This window comes from Dermacentor albipictus, chromosome 2 (genome assembly GCF_038994185.2).
Source record: "Dermacentor albipictus isolate Rhodes 1998 colony chromosome 2, USDA_Dalb.pri_finalv2, whole genome shotgun sequence".
In the NCBI taxonomy this organism is placed as follows: domain Eukaryota; kingdom Metazoa; phylum Arthropoda; class Arachnida; order Ixodida; family Ixodidae; genus Dermacentor; species Dermacentor albipictus.
Window position 1 is genome coordinate 81329026 of NC_091822.1, and position 15963 is coordinate 81344988.

Genomic DNA, 15963 nt, shown 5'->3' on the forward strand with positions numbered 1-15963 from the left:
GCTCGGCAATACCTTCCCCATCGTACTCTGTGTCGCACCTGACGGAAGCAAGACGGCAAGATAACGGTGGTACGGTCACGTCGTCTATGAATCGCAAAGACTTGCGTTGTAGTTCTGCACTTTCATCCCCAGAAAAGGCTAGTATACCTTTCGGTATGTTGATGACGGCGTCGGACTCGCGTAAGAAGTCCATACCTAAGATTAGATCTTTGCAGCAGTCGGGTTGAATAACAAAATTTGCGACGAATGATGAATCCCATATGCTGACCCTTGCAGTACACTTGCCAGTCGGTGTGAGTACCTGGCCTCCAGCACCTCTAATGTGCGGCCCTGACCATTCCATTTGCACTTTGTAACGTCTGTCCTCCAGTTTTCTCACTTACGATAGAAAACTCCGCGCCAGTGTCTATTAGCGCTGTCACGTCCTGGCCGTCAATTGATACAGTAACATCGGCGCTAACAATCTCGTCTGTCGTCAAATCATCCGGCTGTATCGGCTTCTTGTTCGACGGCAATGGGGGATTTTCGGCACTTCGACGTGTGGCAACCTTCCCCCCTGAGGTCGCGGCCTTCAGTTTTCCCGGCGTGGGCTGGGAGATTGGCCTTGGGCCACGTCGGTGCAACTGCGTTTTGCAGCTGGAAAACTATGTCCCGGAGAAGGGGAGCGTCACCGGTAACCGGGGGAATCTGCTTGCCAGCTCGTCGAATTCGCGTCGATGTTCGCTCGGCTGCCGTCAAAAGCACGACAAGAAGCAGTGAATGAAAACGCTTGATACCCTTCGACACGATAAGGGCAACGACGGCAGATATGGCCCGCTTCCCCACAGTGGAAGCATAAGGGCCTGTAGTCAGCTGTGCGCCAAATGTCCGCTCTACGAAGCGGTGGTCGCGTCGGTTGTTCCCTATGGTACTAACGTGTACCGGTGCTGACTGCTGGTGATACCACGGCGTCGGCAATGGACGTGGCGGTCGACAGATATCTGTGTAGCTGGGCTGCCACGTCTGGGAATGTGACTGCAGTATCAGCATCGGAGGTGGCAACCGACGGACAACATCTTCGTAGTTGGGCTTCCACATCTGGGAATTTGGCTCGGGAGCCGCAAACGCTTGCTTTATTTCTTGGCGCACAACTTCAGCCACCGACGCAGCTGTACATTCACCGAGCTTGGCAGTGAGCTTCTTAATCTCTTCCTGAACAATTTCGCGTATCAGCTGGCGCAAGGAACCCTCGTCTGTGAGCGTTACTGCTGCGGCGCTTGCCGGTCCAGTGCTGTCCAGGTGATCACACTGGCGGCTGCGTAGGTGTAACGTGCGCTCTATGGCCGTCGATTCTTTAATAAATTCATCCACGCTCGTCGGCGGGTTCCGCAAAAGACTGGCAAACAGCTGCTCTTTACGCCGCGGATGAGGTGGCTGAGTTCTTTAGCCTCGGGCATATCGGGGTCTGCATGACGACAAAGACGAGCCATGTCCTCAGCGAACATAGCAACAGTTTCATTTGGCTTTTGAATCCGGCATTCGAGAAGACGCTGCGCGTGGTCTCGCATTTCGCTGCTCCCGAACGTATTGAGGAACTGGCGGCGGAACTCATCCCAGCTGGGCCAGATTCCCTCGCGATTTACGAACCACATGCGGGCTCCGCCTTCAAGAGGCAAATACACATGGGATAGCTTCTGTCCACCATGCCACTCATTATACTTGGCTACGCGCTCGTATTCCTCAAGCCAGTCTTCTGCGTCTTCTTAGGCAATGCCGTGGAAGCTCACGCGAGATCGAGGAGTGAAAAGAGTCACCTGTGCAGGGCCTGGTACTGCCATGGCTTGGGCACTCGTGGTAACACGCAGATTTCCTGGTACGGGATCAAATTCTGGGATTAGGCCTAGTAGGCGACGGCTGGCGCGATGAACAGGTGTTTCGACACGCATCCTAGCATCCTAGGCTTGATGTGGCAGGCGTCCCAACATTTACCCAGCGCCCCCACCAGTGTCACGATTCACAAGAAGCAGGAACTGATAAAAAAATGGCAGGAACACTTTAATTGCAGGCCAACTGAAAAACGATCGCGCAGGGACCTCTTCGTCTCTTCCACAATGTGCGAGGTCTTCGTCTTCCTCTACGTGCCGAGTACTGGATGTGGCAATATGCTGCTACCCTCTAAATTAAATTATGGGGTTTTACGTGCCAGAACCACTTTCTGATTATCAGGCACGCCGTAGTGGAGGACTCCGGAAATTTCGACCACCTGGGGTTCATTAGCGTGCACCTAAATCTAAGTACACGCGTGTTTTCACATTTCGCCCCCATCGAAATGCGGCCGCCGTGGCCGGGATTCGGTCCTGCCACCTCGTGCTCAGCATCCCAGCACCATAGCCACTGAGCAACCACGGCGGGTCTGCTACCCTTGGGGCGCATATAGAATTACTCCTTTTGTTGAGTCGAGGTGGAGTGTTGAGTAGGTGGGGGTACTGTAATACGGGAGTTAATCTCATTTGTTCATTCTGGCCGCCTTTGATACGCCCGCTATTGTCATCGAACATTCGAGAGCAGCCGACAGTGCTTCTATTAGTTCGAGAATGTATTGCAGTGTCCGCGAGACGTCCATACAGTCGGACTGCGATGGGTAATCTCGCTATCGTATATAACGACGACAACATCTGTAAACATACTAGGACAGCAAGCACGCCTTGCGCGTGAGAAATAGCTCGATAACTGTGATAACTCCACGAAAGGGATCACTGGCTAAGAGTAAGGCAACGCACGTGCGGAAATACACCCGTGGTGGCGTCGTTTTAACGCGATAGCGTTAAGGAGCTCGTGTCGCAGAAAAACTGGTGTCGTCGGCGTCGGCGACGTTGGCCGTGAGCGAAAAAATGGCGGTAGGCAATTCATAATTAAAAATGGCTGTGGCTTAGCTAAGGTTAAGCCCAGATGCGAAGCATACTAGCCTTTATTTTAACGCGACAGCGTTAAGGAGCTCGTGTCGCAGAAAAGCTGGTGCCGTCGGCGTCGGCTTAGGCGTGCGGCGCTTGCTCAGGCGCACATTTCGTTGTTGCGCCGAACGCTGCGTTGCTCGACGCTCACCGCGTCCGATGCGGGGCGCGTAGTCGCTGCGCCGTGGCAAAGCCACCTGGAAACAGTCTCTGTAGCACGCCGCAACCTTCGCTTCTCATTCCAACGAGCAGCTCTGTCTCCAGGAGGCATCTCACCTCGTGAGTGTCTAGCAGAGGCAAGCGCAGCTGCTTATGGGGAACCAGCGCTGGAGTTTTCACGACACGTACAGCGCCACGCTGGCGGTCAGAACGTTCACAACTCAGCCGCTCCCGCGGACGAAAATTGCTACTGGTAGTGGCGTTGCGTGCGCTGAAAGTCGAAGGAAAGCAAAAGGACACCGACGGTACTGTTGCGTATACAAGTGCCACAACTACGTCGGGATGAGGGAGGATGTATCCTTCTGCGTCTTTCCATCTAAACCCTACGAACAAGAATGGAGGCGGCGTTGGATACAAGCAGTCAGGCGAGCGGAGTAAGTTCCTGTTTTGTCGCCCTGTCAAGCGGTGTCGGGCTGGTTTCTAAACCGAATTTCGCGTGTGTGCTTGGTTTATTCGATAGTGAAGACGGTCAGCCGTGGCGGCCAGTACCAAACAGCAGAATGTGCAGTCGGCATTTCATCGGAAACAAAATGAGCAATAGCATGCACCATCCGGCATATGTACCAACCATTTTTCCTTCGCAATACCACAGCCAAGCCCCTTCCAATGCCACCGCACGAACCGAACGATACGAAAAGTAAATATTATCCATTCATTGCCAAGAATTATGTGGGATGGAAGCTGCCTTGTAATACGAATTGTGTGCGCATACTGCCGGCGCACGCACGACTAAGCCGCCTATGTGTTTTTTTTTAAATGCGCATGCGGATGAGGACGACTCGGCGCTGAGAGGCATCCGGTAAATTTATGTAATTAGTGCTAAGGGCCAAACAATGAAACCCTCCTTTCCTCAGTAAGGAAGCCTTCATTGCGGTGAGGCTACCTTATGTCACTCTGAAAGCTTCCTTACTGAGGGGCCCTCGGTGAAGGCTTCCTTGGTGCTTCCTCAGCGTAAGGTAGCTCCAAAGCAACCTTCATGCGTCCTTACGCCGCTCCTGGCCCTGAACGAGCGCTTCACCTCACTGCTTAACCACGTGGCATTCGCTTGCGCATGCGCACTGTCGCCCACCTGCGGAGAAGCGCGAGCACGGTACGTCTTGCCAGGCATGTTCGTTTCAGTCACGCGTGCGGCATGAAAGCATTGCTAGGCGTTGCTAGGCGTTGCAAGACGCCGGCGTGCCAGCATTGCTGGAGTACATCAAGTTTTGCACTGTAATGCTCAACTTTTAACGCGATAGCGTTAAGGAGCTCGTGTCGCAGAAAAGCCGGTGTCGTCGGCGTCGGTGTCGGCGTCCGCGGCGTTGACCGTGAGCGATAAATCACGGCAGGCACTCTATACATAAAAAGCAACTTCCAAGATGGGCTGGGTGGGAATCGAACCAGGGTCTCCGGAGTGTGAGACGGAGACGCTACCACTCAGCCACGAGTTCGATGCTTCCAAGAGGTACAAACGCGCCTCTAGTGAATGCGGTGTTGCCTTCCAAACGAGCCGTGGAAAGTTATACTGCGGTGTATATCGGTAATTATGAACATGTAACTTACAGAAGTCGCAATTACACGAGTAGCGAAGTGCGTTTCGCTGCATTTCTTCTGCGCTTTCCGCACACGCAGAGCCATCTTGCGGCAAACACAGAAGACCCCCTCCTCTCCATGTACGGCGCTGCCCCGACAGATAGCGCCACGCGCGCATTGGAGCTGTCGCGGCTCGGACTCTCTCCCCTGACAACGCTTCGCCTTGCTCCCTAAGCGTCATTCCTTTCTTTAGATCACTATCTGTCTATCTCTCTGCCCGTGCCAATCACGACGTTTGGCTGGCATGCATCATTTCCCCCTCCGAGAGATACGGAGTTCTTTGGTTCGTTCCGTGCGCTGCACTTTACCGCAACCTTTCCTTCCCATCAAGAATCTCCTTCTCTCTCTCTCTCTCTTGGTTCGTTCCGCTTGCTCAGGCGCACGTTTCGTTGCTGCGCCGAACGCCGCGTTGCTCGACCATATGGCTCGACGCTCACCGCGTCCGATGCGGGGCGCCTCGTGAGTGATGGATGCCCTGTAGCCCATTGTCTTACACCCCTTGGCGGGTCGACGGGAACGCTGTCGCGTTCCACTCTTGAAGGCGAAGCTTAAGCGTCCTCCAATTTTTTTTAACTTTAGTAAACAAAACTAGAAGAAAGCGTCCACGTTTCTCTATATTAGCTATTCAATTTAAAGATTGTGTGACGATACAACATTTTTAATAGAATAATGGTGTTCGCGGAAAGATTTGAAGAAATAATCTCGAACCCAGGCACGCGGCAACCGCTCCTTAGGTGAGGACGGGTGAAGGGAGCTTTCAGAGTACGCTTGCTTCCTCCATCGGTCCTTCGCTGTCAGGAGGCCTCACGTAAGGTTAGGAAGCGCTCGAAGGAAAGGAACGTTTTATTGTTTGGGCCAAGCTACCTTCATGGGTCCTTACGCCGCTCCTGGCCCTGAACGAGCGCTTCACCTCACTGCTTAACCACGTGGCATTCGCTTGCGAATGCGCACTGTCGCCCACCTGCGGAGAAGCGCGAGCACGGTACGTCTTGCCAGGCATGTTCGTTTCAGTCACGCGTGCGGCATGGAAGCGTTGCTAGGCGTTGCTAGGCGTTGCACGACGCCGGCGTGCCAGCGTTTCTGGAGCACATCAAGTTTTGCACTGTAATGCGCTACTTCTATAGGTTTAGTAAACAAAATTAGAAAAAAGCGTCCACGCTTCTCTATATTAGCTCATCAACTTAAAGATTGTGCGACGATACAACCTTTTTTATTGAATAGTGGTGTTCGGGTGTTCGCCTAAAGCTTTTAAGAGATAATCTCGAACCCAGGCGTGGCGGCAACCGCTCTTTACGTGAGGACGGGTGAAGGGAGCTTTCAGATTACCCTTGCTTCCTCCATCGGTCCTTCGCTGTAAGGAGGCCTCACGTAAGGTTAGGAAGCGCTCGAAGGAAAGGAACGTTTCATTGTTTGGGCCTAAATGTAGCCAGCGTTGTTACGGATCCAGCAGTGGAGCACTAAACCCTTGCTTGTGCGAGTCAGCTGATGCGATAAAGCTTTCTTCCCCATTGACTGCTGTGGCGAAGTAACATCAGAATTTTTTATGTCTAGCCAGAGAAATATGGAAAGTCTTCAGGCCAACTAATACTTTCGCAACCATAGCTCAGCACGACCGGAGCCATAGCTGCTAGATTTGCGAGGCAGGCTGCCCCGCACGCATGACAACGGCACACGCGCAACCATTAAACAAACGCACGTGCTCGCCGCGACAAACTGTGAAAAATATATAAAGCTTAAAAAGCTTCTTTCGTCGTTTTTTCGCTTGATGGCGCTAGCTTCTTTAGGAAAACTGTTCACTTGAAGCGGCGCGAAATCGAAAACATACGAACTATAATACGGCCACGCACGTGTGTGTCGTCTGGTCGAGCGGCTGGGATATGCCGCGTTTCGTCGCCAGGGCGGCGTGCAACGCACTCTTTTCGACGCGCCGCCTATCCAGCGCTGGTTCCCCATATACCGCCGCGACGCCGCGAGCGACGGCACGAGTTGGAGCCCCGTTTCTCCTCTGTCGTGACGTCACGGTGTCACGTGGTCAGCCTTGAAGCCGACGCCGCGAGCGACGGCGCGAGTTGGAGCCCCGTTTCTCCTCTGTCGTGACGTCACGGTGTCACGTGGTATTGAAGGCGACACCGCCGCGCCTGAGGAGCTGGGTTGAGCTCTAGTAATATGCTTCGCATAAAAACTAGAACTCTTGTACAATCAAGATACATCTGAAAATGCAAAAAAAACTTTTCTCTCTGCCTCTACATTTGGACCATAAGCACAAATGACACGGAAATTCAGACCATATTGCAAAAAATCGACAACCAGGAGGCGTCCACTTTGGCACGAAAAGAGCGATTGTACAGTTATACCGACACTATTGCGGATGAAAAGGGCACAACCACCAGAGGCACCAAGAGAATGACAGACACAAACACCGTAATGCTGACGGAAAGTGGACACCATTCGATCAGTCGCTTCCTGGCTATCAATTGTGGTTTCTTGGATTGCCACCACGTGTAGACTGTTTTCTAAGAGAAGGCGACTAAGTTGACACTGTCGCCTTCTTGCTCCAAGACCTCGTACATTCAGAGTCGCTACACGTAATGCTTCAGGAAGGTGGATCGCCATATCGACAGAAAAGAAACCCTATCTTATGGTGTCTACCCTCACGACAACATCGCAAGCCCCCATACCCCATTTTGGTATCTACAGCACGAGAGACTACGGAGGCAGTTTTCCCGTCTGCCGTGATTCGGCCGAAATGTTCGGCCACAGTTTCCAGGACGCTCGCCTCATACCTGCTGCTTTAAAAGGAGGCTCATCACCGCCTATTTCATTCGGTTGCGACGCCTTGCTCACGGCATCATCGTGCGACCGCTTTCCGGCCATGTGGCCGGACCCTTCAGGGTAAAAGCACTCTATGGTAAAAGTTCATGGGCTCCGCCAGCGGTTGGGTGGCGTTCTCCGAAGTCGCGTCAGGCGTTTACGCTGCGTTCTTTGACGCCACCTCGGCGTCCTGTGCCGGTGGTAGAAGCGTCTGTCCAGGAGAGAGAAAAAAAACTTTATTTTCATGTTGGTTGGCATGGTGGAAAGGCCCTCAGTCCAGAGCCTCGCTTGCAGCATTCTTCAGTGCAGCACTGATAAACGCCGCAAGGTACCGTCGGTCGTCGGCGCTGGCTGCTTCTGTCAGCCACCCGGCATGGGGTTTAGGGGAAAGATTTGTGGGGGCAGGAAGGGGAGGTGGGAGTGGTCCACAGGACCAGAGGATATGGGATGTGTTCGGGTGTTCTCCACAATATCGGCAGGGTGGGGGATCTTCAGGTAAGAGACCGCGGAGGAGGTGCATTCGCGCTGGTGTAGGGAGTGTTTCTGTCTGGGCCTGACGAATCAGTACACCCTGTTCACGGGTGAGCATTTTGCTGAGCTTGGGGAACTTGCGTCTTGCCTCTTGATATGGCCGCAGAAGCAGGGGAGCCCACCTTTTCGTCTGGGCTGGTCGCGGAATGCAGGGTGCCTGGTTCAAAGTCTCGCAGGCGAGCTGATTAGCTCTTTCATTTCCCGGCAGTCCATCATGACCAGGTATCCAGATGATTTCCAGAGGACCCTGAAGGTGCTCTTGAATAAATGTCGAAATGTGGGCAGGGAGATCGTTGTGCAACAATTTCCTGCAAGCCGCCATGGAGTCGGTAAATATGATTCTTGGGTAGGCTGAGTTACTAAGGGGCATGTGTTTGATCGCGGTTGCGATGGCTGTCAGTTCCGCTAAGGTCGGATCTGTCTCTGGGAGTAACTCAGTATGTACAGTTTGCAGGTCGTTATTCACGACTGCTATAGCGGAGCCCCGTGCACCAACGCTAGCATCAGTGTAGAAGTATGTGCCGTCAGGGTGTCTTGCCGTGTACCTCTTGAAGTAGGCAACTCGCTGTCGTCGCCTCTCCTTGCCTCGTTCTGGATTCATATGGCGTGGCAGTGGAGCTATGGTTAGGAGTTCGCGTTGTTTCGGTGGTAGTGGGCGCGTGTTCAGAAGGGGCGCAGCTTCTGGATGATGACCGATACTATGGAGGATGTGCGTGCCTTGACACGTGCGCTGCAAACGCAGTTCTTGGCGACGACGATGAATGCTGATTAGTTCCGCCACCGTGTTATGGCAACCGATGTCAAGGAGGAGCTTAGTGCTAGCACTAAACGGGATGCCGATGGCCAGCTTTGTCGCCTTGCGGATGAGCGCATCAAGGCGATTGATATCTTGCTGACGGAGATTGGTATAGGGCAGGTGATAGCGCAGGCGCGACATAATTAGTGCGTTTCTTAGTTGAAGCATATCTGCCTCTTTAACTCCATTTGCTCGGTTGGAGACCCTACGCATCATGTGCAGCACCTGTTCTCCTTGCCTGAGCAGGTGATGCACCGTCGCAGAGGGACCTCCATCTTTCTGGATATGGAGACCGAGGATCTTAATACATTTTGGTTGGGAAATCGGCACGCCTTCGTTTACAATTTGTATGGTGGGCGGTCTCCATCTTTTGTGATGGACCAGTAGCAACTCAGATTTTTCCGGCGCACATCTAAGGCCAATAGTTTGAGCAGACTCATGCACCCTGTTCATAGCCTGTTGGAGAGTTTCTTGGATATGCCCTGGCGAACCCGTGCTGATCCAGATGGTAATGTCATCTGCGTAGATCGCATATTTGATGTCAGGGATGTCTCGTAGTGCTCTATGGACTACGCGCATTGCAAGATTAAAGAGTGTGGGCGAGATCACGGAACCCTGCGGGATACCTCTCTGCGGATGGGGATACTGTTGTGAGATGATGTCGCCTACTCGTAGCGTGTACGTGCGACTCCGTAAGAAGTCCCTAATATAGTTATAAAGCTTGGTTCCGCAGCCAGTAGCTTCGAGCTCTTGCAGCATAGCATCGTGGTCAACATAGTCAAAAGCTTTCTTGAGGTCTATGGCAAGAATAGCTTTAAGTTGAGCGCTGCTTGTTTCCTTCGTGATTTCTTCGTGTAGCTGCAGCAGAACGTCTTGAGTAGATAAGTGATGTCTGTATCCAATCAAATTATGGGGTAGGTGTTGTGATTGTTCCAGATGACTAAGAAGTCTGTTAAGCACGATGCGCTCCATTAGCTTACCCACGCATGATGTTAGCGATATTGGACGCAGATTGGATATGGTTTGGGGCTTGCCAGGCTTCGGAATGAAAATTATGCTGGCTGTCTTCCACTCTTCTGGCAAGCTGCCCGTATCCCACACATTGTTAATTTGCTGAAGTAAGAATGCATGATCGGTTTCTGTAAGGTTCCGGAGCTGTGTTGTCGTAATTTGGTCTGGTCCTGGAGCTTTATTCGGCTTTGCTTCTGCTAAGGCACGCTGTAGTTCCGCTAATGTGATTGGGCCGGTGAGACCGTCATTTTCTGGCTCCGCGCTTGTGTAGTCGGCATACTGTGGTTGCGCTGGATCCGCAAGGTGTGTTGTTATAAGTTCGTTGAATAGGTCGTCGGTGTGCTCAAATGTTTCGAGCAGCTTTCGCATCTTGTGCGACGTTTCCGTCTTTGTCTTGGTTGGGTCAATGAATGATCGGATGAGATTCCACGTGGAGCTCATATTCAATGTGTCATTGAGCTTGTTGCACGTATCGTACCACTGCTCACGAGTGAGATGTTCAGTGTAGTGGATGATCTGCTCGTTGAGCGTGTTGATGCGTGAGCGTAGTTTTCGATTGAGCTTATTTCTTTTCCATCTCTTAATGAGGGCATGTCGTGCCTCCCAGAGATGAAGAAGATGCTTGTCCGTGCTTGGTTGCTCCCACTTCTCTATTATTTCCTTCGTGTGTGACTGGATTCGTTGCCTGACCATCTCTACCCAATCTTTCAAGTGCATGTTTTGGAAGTCTCCTACATGTGTCTTGCGGAACTCAATCCAATCCGTGAGGCGATGCTTGCGCTGGCGTTTTGGGAATCCTTTGATTTGCAGAAATATCTGTATGACAGTGTGGTCACTTGTTAAAGTATCGTGCGTGTTAACCCATTGCGCTGACAGTCGTCCTTTAATGAAGGCGAGATCGGGCGTGGTATCCCTTTCGACGGAGTTTCCGTGCCGCGTCGGGGAGTCGGCCTCGTTAAGGAGAGTTAGCTGGGCCTGTTGGATATGGCATAGTAGGGCGGATCCTTTGGAGGAGTTTTTTGTGAATCCCCATGAAGTGTGTGGCGCGTTGAAGTCGCCTGCTATTAGATGATCAAAATACTTCGTTGGCCGCAAATTCGCAACCTCCTTGAAGAAGTCTACTTTCTGTTTTGGCGGGCTATAAACATTCGTGATGAATCAGTGGGGCTGTGCCTTGCTCTTGACAATTTTAGTTGGAAAGACGCGTACAGTGAGGCTCTGTTCCGTGCTGTGGACAACATCTGCCGCTATATCTTTACGAATGAGAATGGCCAGTGTCGAATTATGGTTATACGTCGTATAGCCTGCAAGATGAGGTGTTTGGTTAGTTTCCTGGAGTAGGAAGATGTCGGGTCGACGATCTTGAGCGGCAATGTACTGCGTGAGAAGGCCCCGTTTTCGAGCAATCCCTCTACAGTTCCACTGCCACACCACCAGATTAGTCGCCATTGTTCTACTGATGATTTTGCGGGGCGCCCGCTGTAGGGTAAGGAGTGGGTCGCGTTACGCTGGTAGATCGACGTGCTTTGGGTCGTTCGCACTCTTCCTGGCGCGGTAATGCGACCATCGCAGCCTGCACTTGTGTAGAGACCATCGCCTCTGCCTGGCTGCTGAGGAGCTCGTTGAACAGGGAGCGCATTTGGCTCATTATTTGTTGAGTGTATGTTTTTAGCGCCTCCTCAACTTGAGCAGCAACCTGTTGAGCTATCTTGGCCTCTAGACTGGTTTGCATTTCTTTCATTTCGTCCCTTAGTTGTTTAAAATCTGCTTCAAGGTGTTGTAGGGCTGTTGTGTGGTATCTTGCCTTTTTCACTGCCGGTTGCAATGACGCTGGTTCTACTTCCTGTACTAAGGGTTGCACTATATCACCCAATGGTGTAGCTTCAGGTGCGTGTGCCTCTGCTTGCATGTCCATGTCTTCGGTAGGCTCTAGTGATTGTGACGATAGTATTGACATTTGATTAGGTCTGCGGGTTTGAAGTAGAGCGTTCTTATAATCTTTGGCTACTCTTTGAGCTCGTGTTTGAACTTGATATGCATAGGTCGCGGGGGGGGAAAGGGGAGGTGCCGGGTGACTGACTCACGTTTCGCTGGTTGGCGGGTTGCTCGTCTTGTTGACCTCGGGAATGGTTGTGATCCGGAGACTGGCTGCCACCTCTGGGCCGGTTGCAGTCCCCGGACTGGCCGCCGCTCCCGGAACGGCCGCTGCTGCCGGACTGGCTTTGGCCCCCGAAGTGGTCCCGGCCCCAGGAATGGCCGCGTCCCCTAGATCGGCTGCGGCCCCTGGATCGGCTCCTGCCTCTGGAGTGGCTGCGGCCCCTGGACGGCTGACGGCTTCTGGAGCTACTTCTGTCTCTCGATGTGTTGTCGGAGTTGCGTTTTGGGCTTGGGCTTCGGCTTGCGATGGTGACTGTTTTCATTTGCTTGTTGTCCTTTCGTTGTTTCAAACGCTTCAGGTAGGCTGCTTCTCTGACCGCTTTATCAGCGGCTCGTCGCACTTCACAAGTCGGGTCATCGGCCTTGTGGTCCTTGCCACAATTAGGACAGCCTGGTTTGCAGTCATGATCCCCTACAGGATCTCCGACAGACTTTCCACATGTTCTGCACCTTTGTTTTCCATTGTCGCGACAAACGTCTGATCGGTGTCCTATAGCAAAGCATGTTGAGCAAAATTGCGCCTTGGGTCGGTGAGGGACGCAGCGGTATATACCTCCGCCGAAGATGACCTGGCGAGGTACATGCGAGCCCTTGAAAGTTATGATGGCAGTGGCTGTTTTACCCATCATACGAGCCGCAATAATTTCATAATTTGGGGCTCTGAGTTCACGCATCAATTCTTCGGTGGGGGTGTTCAGTTCCACGTTGTGGATCACACCTCTACACGAGTTGTGGGGCGAAGCGCTATAGATGTGGACAGGGTAAGTTTTGCCATTAAGAGTGGTTTCGTTAATGCGTTGGAGCTTTTCTGTCGCCGAGGAGTCATCACTGGTTATTATGGCCAAGTTCTTTTCTTTTTTGATGTCTACTGTAGCGGCGCGAGCCTCTGCAGCAGTCAGCGCTGCTGAGACGCTTAGCGCGTCGTGGAGCGTTCGTGGGCTCCACTTAGGTAGGAAAAGGCCAGTTGGCGGACGCAAAATGAGCGTTGCAACGTGCTGCGTACCTTGGGAATGTTTTGATACTCGGGTGGTCCATCCATCAGCGTCGGTGACGAATTTCGGGGCCATTGCTGCTACAGGAGTGCGGGCCTTTGGCGTACTTGGCGGTAGGTCTACTCTCCCACCCGTTAGGGCTAGCTGGGCGCCCTGCCAGGTCCGTGACAAAAGCACAGAAACTCACAGTACGTTGGTCCGATCACAGCAGAAGTTGGCCAGAATGTTCGGATGATGTTCTAGAGGAGCCGAGCCGTGTCTGAGGACTGGTCCTTGTCGAATAAGTTGGCATTCGGGTCTTTCCTGTGGAGCGATGCGAAGGCACGTATGCTCGGACAGGAGCGACCCTGTCCAGGAGATGCGCGAGCCTTGGGTTGCGCGTCCAACTGATGCGCCCGAGGAGCAGCCGACGTGGTCTCCTGCACCGTTGGTCCGCTAGCTCGTTTCGAAGCCTCGTCCGCATCGGCCTCATCCATGAGAAGTGTTGACGTCTCATCACTGCTCACTGCCCCGGGGACGCTGGTGTACGTCCGTGCGCACTGGCCCTCGTCGTGTCCATAGGGACGGCATGAACCACACCGCGAAATTTGACAGTCACGCCGAATATGACCTGGGCGACGGCAGCGAAGGCACAGGGGTGGCCTGCCCGATACAATACCAAGTGCCAGCTCTCCAGCTACGTTCACCTGGTGCGGCAGGTCATCGAGCTTCACGCGAGCGTTCAACTTCAAGGTCACTATCCTCGTAGTTGACCCCTTATCAGGCACGCCGTGAGCGCGCCACAGCCCTCTTGAGACGTCCGTCACCTTCCCAGAAGGCAAGACGCACGTCCTCGTTTGGTACGGTGTGATGGAGCCTGTGCAGCTTCATTCGAAGATCCTAGTTTACAGGGTCGCTCACAAGACATCTCGCATTTTATGCGAAGCATATTACGAGGGCTCAACCCAGCTCCTCAGGCGCGGCGGTGACCATGAAATCACGTGACACCGTGACGTCACGACAGAGGAGAACGAGGGCTCAACTGGCTCAACCCAGCTCCTCAGGCGCGGCGGTGACCATGAAATCACGTGACACCGTGACGTCACGACAGAGGAGAAGTGGCTTTGGCTCAACTCTTGCAAGACGGGCTGGGTGGGAATCGAACCAGGGTCTCCGGAGTGTGGGACGGAGACGCTACCACTGAGCCACGAGTACAACGCTTCAAAGCGGTACAAAAGCGCCTCTAGTGAATGCGGTGTTGCCTTAGAAACGCGCTGTTTCTAAGGCGTGCGTCTCTTGCTCAGGAGCACATTTCGTTGCCGCGCCGAACGCTGCTTTGCTCGACGCTCACCGCGTCCAATGCGGGGCGCGTAGTCGCTGCCCTGTAGCCCATTGTCTTACACCCCTTGGCGGGTCGACGGGAACGCTGTCGCGTTCCACTCTTGAAGGCGAAGAAGTAATGCATGAGTTGTTTCTTCGTCTAGCCGAACCAAATATAGCCAAGCAACAGCAGTTCACCAGGCTAAACAGTGGTTCAACAACTAAAATAAAGGCTAGTATGCTTCGCATCCTGGGCTTAACCTTACCTAAGCCACAGCCATTTTTTTCACTTTCAACTCGCCGATGTTGAAAATCTTCGCGGCGTCGGCATCCTTGAATGTAACTACCCACACATGACTCATGCGATACGCGCCTAAGACAATAACTTCCGGCAGGAGCGAAAGTGGAGCGAGCGCATCACGAAAATCTTCCACCCGGTATGGGCGGGCACTGATGTCCCCGTGCAGGAAAACGGTGTTTAAGACAAAACGACCTGTAGGCAAAGTAGGCAGTATGACCTGATATTCGTTGTCCGATGCAATAGCCCTGTTTCCGAGACCAGGCATGGCCGCTGTAGCCGCTCCGACGGAGCCCTTCATTGTACGTTCCTCAGGCTCGGTGGCCGGAAGTAGACTTCCTCAGCTATGACTTCGATGGTTCAGAGTGGGACAAAAGCGCCTCTAGAGAATGCGGTGTTGCCTTAGAAACGTGCCGTAGGACTGCGGTGTATATCGGTAATTATGAGCACGTAAATTACAGAAGTCGCAGTTAAACGCGTGATCGGCCCGGTTGTCCCTGCCGATCACGACGGTTGGCTCGCGTAGATCATTTCTCCCTACGAGACACCGAGTTATTTGGTTCATTCGGCTTGCTCAGGCGCACGTTTCGTCTTTGTGTGACTCAAGAGCATGCCGAGCGGATGAGTGGGTGGTGCGAACGGGGTGCGATAACGCTATCGCGTTCCACTCTTAAAGGCGAAGCTTAAGCGCCCTCCAAGTTTTTCAGCGTCGTTGCCGTCGTGTCAGCGTAGCTTGCAAGGGCGTCCATCTTTCAGTTATGGAGAGACCATAGCTTTCGCGAGTGTTCGCGTGGCCAACACCGGACGCGTCGGCGTCTATTGGCGACATAATTCCTGACACAGCACGAAGCACGCTCTCTTAACAGAGTGCCAGAAACGCTGTCCCCCGTACACGCCCACGTGTCCAATGCTGATCACTCAAAATTTCGCGAAGGTGATTGTATCCCCAAGACTGTGGGAGTGCGCTCGCTGGTGCTGACCCACCTCTCTGACCGAGTCGGACAGCTGGACGCCTGGCATGCGGCACTCGCCAATGCTCATGCTGGTGAGGCCGCAAAGCATGCGCGCCACGGTGCTCTTGCCGCAACCGTTGACGCCCAACAGGCCTAGGCACTCGTCTTGCTTGAGCTCCAGCGACAGGCCGCACACCACGTATCCGTCGTCGTACCACTTGTGCAGGTCGCGGGCCACCAGTGCGTGCTTCGACGCACCCTGCCCGATCGCCTCTTTCGCCTGCAAGGAGCGAAATCAGACCGAGGGGAAACGCTGCCGCGAGCGGAACAGGCGTCGTTTAGAGCAATAACTGGTGCTCTAAACGACGCTCCCAGAAGTGGGAGCTATGTGTTG

General features: G+C 53.2%; 1 protein-coding gene across 4 annotated transcripts in view; it reads right to left on the reverse strand.

Annotated features, from left to right (window-relative positions):
- The window catches only part of LOC135896070 (phospholipid-transporting ATPase ABCA3-like), a 142261-nt gene that overhangs the window by 19635 nt on the left and 106663 nt on the right, over positions 1–15963 (reverse strand). For all 4 annotated transcript variants that reach the window (XR_011512057.1, XR_011512055.1, XR_011512056.1 and 1 more), the window contains exon 22: positions 15601–15849. Coding sequence is in view for 1 of the 4 variants with exons in the window: in XM_065424403.1 (XP_065280475.1) it covers positions 15601–15849 (249 nt within the window). In the remaining 3 variants the exon portion in view is untranslated. The remainder of the gene's footprint in view (positions 1–15600; positions 15850–15963) is intronic.